Genomic DNA, 6,414 nt, shown 5'->3' on the forward strand with positions numbered 1-6,414 from the left:
TAAATTGTTTAACAGAGGACAAATCAAACCTTTTTAGGGGTCAATTTTAAAACAGAGTTAATAACACTAAGGATTTGGCAGTGTATTCATATGCATCTGTGTTTAACAGGGCATTGCCCTCAAAAAAGAGCAAATGCAAGGACCCAGAAGCCCAGTCTCAGCACCAAATTACACAGGAAGGCACTGAATATTGACCTGTGTAGGGTGAGAGGCACACACATGCCTATATTAGCTCCCTGCATATGATTGGATTAGACAGGTGGAATAAGTGATCAGAGACAGGGGAGAGGAGAGTTTCTTCCCTTCCTATAACCTTCCCTTCCTTCCTTATTGGCTCATTATCTCCCCGGCATGGCCACTCTCAGCGGCCGTCGATAAACAGCGGCTCCCCAGCCCCGGCGCTCCAGAGCATATCCCTTTCCCCCCCACTACTTAACCTGCAGTTCAGGTTCACAGCAAACAGTTAAGGGTCAAAAGACAAGAGAGGCATGGGAGCCTGGTAAATATTCAAATGGCTATCTCTCCGAGGAGGAGGCCGGGGCTAGTGTTTCACTACCAGACACGAGCAGGAACGGATCTGTTTTTGGATACTCTGCGGTTTAGCATTTTACTTTGAGGTGGTTAACCCATGTGGAAAGGGAAAACCAATCAAGTGAGGAGTCTTGTTAGCATATCATTAAGCCGAACTGCGTGACAAAGACGACTGGGAATCCTAATCTGGGCGGATGCTGTCGATTCTTCTATAATTCACCGCCTTTTTGTTCTTTCTGATTTCGACTCGTGTTATGCAATGCAGACAATACAGCACCGCTTTGCTATTAGCAGAGAGAGAGAGAGAGAGAGAGAGAGAGAGAGAGATACAGTATAGAATATATATATATATAAAAAAATAAATTTCTTTGAGATATACACCAGCACAGTTCTCGGAGAGAGATCATGTGCACAGTGAGACGTAGTTAAACTTCCTGTTGTTTTCCATTTGTTCTCATGTTGACAGAGCAAAAGATGAGAGCCTCAATCCCTCGGGCAGTGGTTATACTGTACGTTATAAGCCATTCATCCAACCCACAGCCACTAAGATTTAGTGACGGGGCCCGAAACACTGTTAAAGCAAAGCTATTTCTCACACAGCGTCGTATAAAATCTAGCCTTTATTGTGTCATAAAAGAAAGAATGGCGTTGAACCAACAGCAATGCTCCATGACATGGAGGGCCCAAGTTACTTCCCTGTGTGCAATGAAACTCCCCGAGATATACAAAACGTTAGACCCGGGGAATCGGGGGGGCCAGTTCAGATTGAGGTCATTAAAATTCTCCAAAGAAATACTGCCGGATTTATTGTGCCATGTGAAAAATGTATGCATGAAAACTGTTTAATGCCACAAGGTATTTATTAGAATGGTTTGGAATATACTGTAGCATAAATAATGGCCAGATATCCATAAATGGGGACGGGGAAAGCCTCCTTTAGTGTGGCATCCTGTATTGTTCAGTGTTGCATAACTTAAGTGAAATGAAAAAGAAATAAATTACTTGCTCGACTGCTCTCACACAGATGACTATCATTTTCTCCCTCAAATTGCATCCAGTTTGAATGATGAGAAATGACTGCATGTGAAAAGGTAATGGTTTGACACATTGAAATGCTAATTGATTTGTTGTTGTTTTTATTCCTTCTTCCAGGGAGCGAGTTTTCGGGGAACCCCTACAGTCATCCGCAGTACACGACCTACAACGAAGCGTGGCGATTCAGTAACCCAGCATTACTAAGTGAGTATGAATTAAAAAAGGATTTCGTTTGCTATCGGGGGTTGAAACCATGCATGCATTTCCAAAGCCGTATAGCTTTTTTATATTATTTTTAAAACATTTAAAAAAAGAAATAGTTAAAGTATAGCCTGAGATGGTAGAGCTGCTATTTTCACTACTTTCGTGTGACACTGTTAATTGTATGCTAAAGTAAGGCATACATTTACGAAAAACACAAGGTTTCTGCCTGACAGCAACAGTAATTGTGAAATAACATGTATGTTTTTTCTTTTTCTTTTCAACTACCCTGCATGGGACATAAAGTATAACGAATAAACCTAAACCAAATTTGAGATCAAAACCCATTTTGGGCGGGAACCCCTTTTGCTTTAGCTATTGAAAAATAGCAGATCTACAAGCTCATAGCACGCCACCGAGTGGCACGATACGAGCTTGTATAGTAGGTCTGCTATTTTTGAAAAATCGAAGAACGACTGACAAAGAAACATAGCTTTTTCAGAAAACTGTCAGGATGTAGAAGACATTTTTAGAATCTGATCTCAGGTCAAAATGGTTTAAAATACATGCGTTTTTTAAGGTTGGTTGACGGTGTTACATCATGTGTTGCGCTCTTCTTCTTCTGTTAACTTTCAGGTTCCCCTTATTATTATAGTGCCGCATCGAGAGGCTCCGCCCCTCCCACTGCTGCCACTGCCTATGACCGCCACTAGTTACCATGGAAACCAAATCAACCTGCAAGACCGTGGCCTGAGTCTCCACCACCACCACAGTGGAGTGTATGGTCTGTTGGACACTGGGGGCAGCTGCGCGTAAAATGTACCCTACAACACACACACGCACACAAGCTGTGCGCACGCGCACACGCACACACAGACACTCACCCACACACACAGACACTCACACGTGCACACAGACACACACAATGAAGAAAAACACTCGTTTCAGGATTCCCCAGCCAACTTCTCTTCTCTCATCTCAAAGTTCGGGACATTTTGGAGGGGGAAAAAAAAAGCCTCCAACCTCTTCTTCAATCTACAAAACAAGACTCGATGTTTATGAGACACTGAAAGACTTTTACTCCCTTAAAAACTAACTGCGGTGATAAATAAAGAAAAAAAGAAAAAAAAAAAAACTACAAATACAAAATAAAAATTAATAATGTATCAAAACGACCAAGGACATTTATTTTCACGGTATTATTATAGCTGCGAGACGGCTTTTTTTTTGTTTTGTTCCATCATGGATCGATATTCTACTGTACATTCCTACCCTTTTGACGGATCTCACCAACGAGGAAGCTGGCCTCAGCTGAGCTTATACGCTTAATGTAACCCAGGAGGGTGTGTAGTAGTGGACGTGGAAACCGTGTGTTCCATTTGCACACACAGACCCCAGTTAAATGTACTGTGTGGTTCCATTTAACCACACAAACCCCAGTTAAATGTAGTGAGTGGCCTTCAATTCTTCATCGTGTCACCCCCCTACTCCAGTGGTTCTCAACCTGCGGGTCGGGACCCCCAGGGAGGGGGGTCCCCGCATGATACTGTTTTGGGGGGTGGTCCCCAGATGACAGTGAAGTGACCATTTAAGGCTTTTTTAAGACCTCTTTCTTGAAAAGAAAAAGAGTGTTATACTGCATCAAAAGTAACCAACAGACTACACTATAAGAACTGGTCATCTCCATTGGCCAAGTTGTCAAGTAATAATAAGAAAGAGGCAACATTTGTGAAAACAGCCGATCTACAAGCTCACATCGCCTCACGTTTGCGTGGTGTTGTGAGTCAAACTAAATGCAATGCCTCAGCTCCTACAATTCCAAGACAAGCTTATCAGGGTGGGCGGGGGTGTGTGTGTGGGGGGTGTCCCCCAGTTCAAATTTGCTGATCATTTTGGGGTGTCACGTACGGCCCGAAATGGTTGGGAACCACTGGAGAGTCTCCACTCCACCATGCAGTGAGATCCAAACAGAGAGGGGATTAGCAACGCTACGATGCAGCCATGAAGGCCATGCAGGAGCTCTGCCTCTGTCTGCTGCTGCGGTCAAGTTGTTCTAATCCATCTGAGCATAGCGTCACTTGTATAACTAACCAAACACTCAGCATGAATAAATCAATTGCGTTTTATTTTTTATTTTTCGTTTTCCAACGATGCCATGAGAAGATTAGGAACATGTTCTCTGTGATACACAATCAAGATGTATAAAGAAAAAAAAAAAGAAAGAAAATGAAATAAATTAAAATTAAATCAGACTTGTCGATTTGAAAATAGGGGTTGGGGAGGGTGGGGGAGGGGAGGGGAGCCATTATCATGGTGTTCTATTTGCAAGGTTTCAATATGACTAGTAAATATATTCTTGAAAATATTTTTTTTATTTCATTTTTTGATAATTCTTAATGACGTCTTACTGAATTGCAGACAGCTTGACTAGTGTTTTAATATTTACTATTCTTATTTGTCAGGACACAAGAGATCATGAGGCAAACTGTTTCTTTATTTTATTTTTGTTAATTTTTGCACTATTTAACACTGGAGCGTTATTTTGCAAATGATGATGACGATGATGATGCAGATTTAAAATTTGCTTTACAGAAAACATCATGAAACCAACCATAACTCTTGGTCTGAAAAGGCACTTACAGAATCGGTTGCCACTACTGTTCATTGTCATTGTCCATTTTGTGTGACTCGGATGCTTTAAAAATGGTTCATTATTTCGTCTAACCCTGGGAGTTTCGTAATGATGCTGCCTTTGACGTGCACTATTCTTAAAATATTACTGGCCATATGAACCATTTTAAGTTGACTTAAGTCTTTGGCATTTAACTACTGAGCAACAACGAGCCTATTAAAATTAAAAAGTATATTAGTTTCATACGGTGATAGCGTGATCAGCTTCAAATTCACTCAAAAGACAATTTGGATCTCATTTAATGCCCTAAAAATGTGTTTCTCACAGAATCAGCTTCCATGCATGTTTTGGCCCAAGGTATCATGAACATTCACAAGTTTCTTCGTCTGAAATAACATAAAAAAGATGGATTTGATGAACGCGCTCGAGCCGCAACTGTCAAGTGAATGTATTTTAATCGCATTTGCCAAAGACTTATAGTTCTTGTTAATATTTAATTTACAGCCCGCCTTTATGCATCATGAGAGCAGTATTATTAGCATAAACACACATTGTTCATGATGAAAGTGTATGTATAAATTCTATGCAGTGCAGAGGTGGTCACCATAATGCATATTAAGCTGTAAACCTAAAGGTAGGTGGAATTTATTTAATGTTATGTTATTTACAACTTGTTCATTTGTAGAATGATTCTGTGTGTGCGTGTGTGTGTGTGTGTGTGTGTGTGTGTGTGTGTGTGTGTGTGTGTGTGTGTGTGTGTGTGTGTGTGTGTGTGTGTGTGTGAGAGAGCCTGCGTGCGCATGCGCGTGTACATGCGTGTGTGCGTGTGTGTGATGTGAAGACACTTCTCTGTAAATACAAAAAGAAAAATGTCTTTCTTGTTCATGTGCATTATCACTTTCATTATACTCGTCTCACTTGTACAATAATAAAGTGTCTGAAATCTTTTAAGTAAACGGAGCGCATGACTTTCTGATTATGGACCATCAATTAAGCGTCAAGTTGTTTGAGGTTTTTGTTACCAGGAATTGACTACAAAACAGAGGGAAAGGTAAAGCAATACACTTATGGATGAATATCATGGCCCCAGCACCCACACATAAAAAAACACAACTACTGTATTAACTTAAAAATATGTATCTGCCTGCCCTGTATCGATCTGCGAGTATGCCTGCAGTCTATGCCATTCCGATACCACGTAATAATGACATGGTGATATTACATTTACAGTCATGTTTGGTTGGTTCAGTGGACTGTTTTATACTCTTACTGCAGTATTTACCTTATAATTTGACTAACTTATAGAGCTGCACTTTACCTTTTACTTTCAAGGACCCATATGGACCCTTATGGGTCCATCATTTGGTTCCATTTGTACACTCAGAGTTACAGAACTGTAAGGGTCCTTTTGGAACCCCTCGAGGAACCCAGATAATCCCTGGACCCAACTTTGAGAACCACGGTTCTAGATTTGTATAAATTACTCTGTATCAGATCAACATTCGGTATCGACCGATACGCAAGTTATGGGTATCGCAATCAATGATGGGAAGGAAGGAATGGTATAGCGGGCGGCACATCTCTAATTCTAAGTGGATGGCCACAGTCCACAGTCCACACCACAACTATAAGGTCAACGACAGTGGAGAACGATTAGGATTGGGATTGCTATCAGGGCGATTTGTTGAACAAACAATAAGACACATACAGACAGCCAATTTACAGAGAGACACATTCAACATACAAGTCATAGTCAACATGTTTACGGAACTTTGTTCATCATTCAACAGTGTGGATGCTCACATCTTCATTATCGTTGATGGTTAACGTTACAGTTATCATTCTCGGGGTGGGCAAAGACTGAGGTGAATTTATCCAAGTCATGTCATTGTAAACCCATCTTTGCTGCACATTAGTTCAGTGTGGGTCCGGGGACCCCCAGGGATCATTGAGGGGGTTCCAGTCGGTCCCCAGCTAAATTAGTTCATATATAGTATCAAAATCAGTTAAATACT

General features: G+C 41.1%; 1 protein-coding gene across 2 annotated transcripts in view; it reads left to right on the top strand.

Moving 5' to 3' along the window:
• Nucleotides 1-2,480, top strand: part of LOC308333392 (paired box protein Pax-2a) — a gene marked incomplete at both ends in the record, with an annotated part of 34,055 nt that extends 31,575 nt beyond the window's left edge. For both annotated transcript variants that reach the window (XM_080789777.1, XM_080789778.1), the window contains 2 exons: nucleotides 1,684-1,770; nucleotides 2,404-2,480. In XM_080789777.1, coding sequence (XP_080645903.1) covers nucleotides 1,684-1,770; nucleotides 2,404-2,480 — 164 coding nt within the window. The remainder of the gene's footprint in view (nucleotides 1-1,683; nucleotides 1,771-2,403) is intronic.
• Between the last annotated feature and the right edge of the window lie 3,934 nt (nucleotides 2,481-6,414).

This window comes from Protomyctophum bolini, assembly GCF_963924005.1.
Source record: "Protomyctophum bolini genome assembly, chromosome: 18".
In the NCBI taxonomy this organism is placed as follows: Eukaryota; Metazoa; Chordata; class Actinopteri; order Myctophiformes; family Myctophidae; genus Protomyctophum; species Protomyctophum bolini.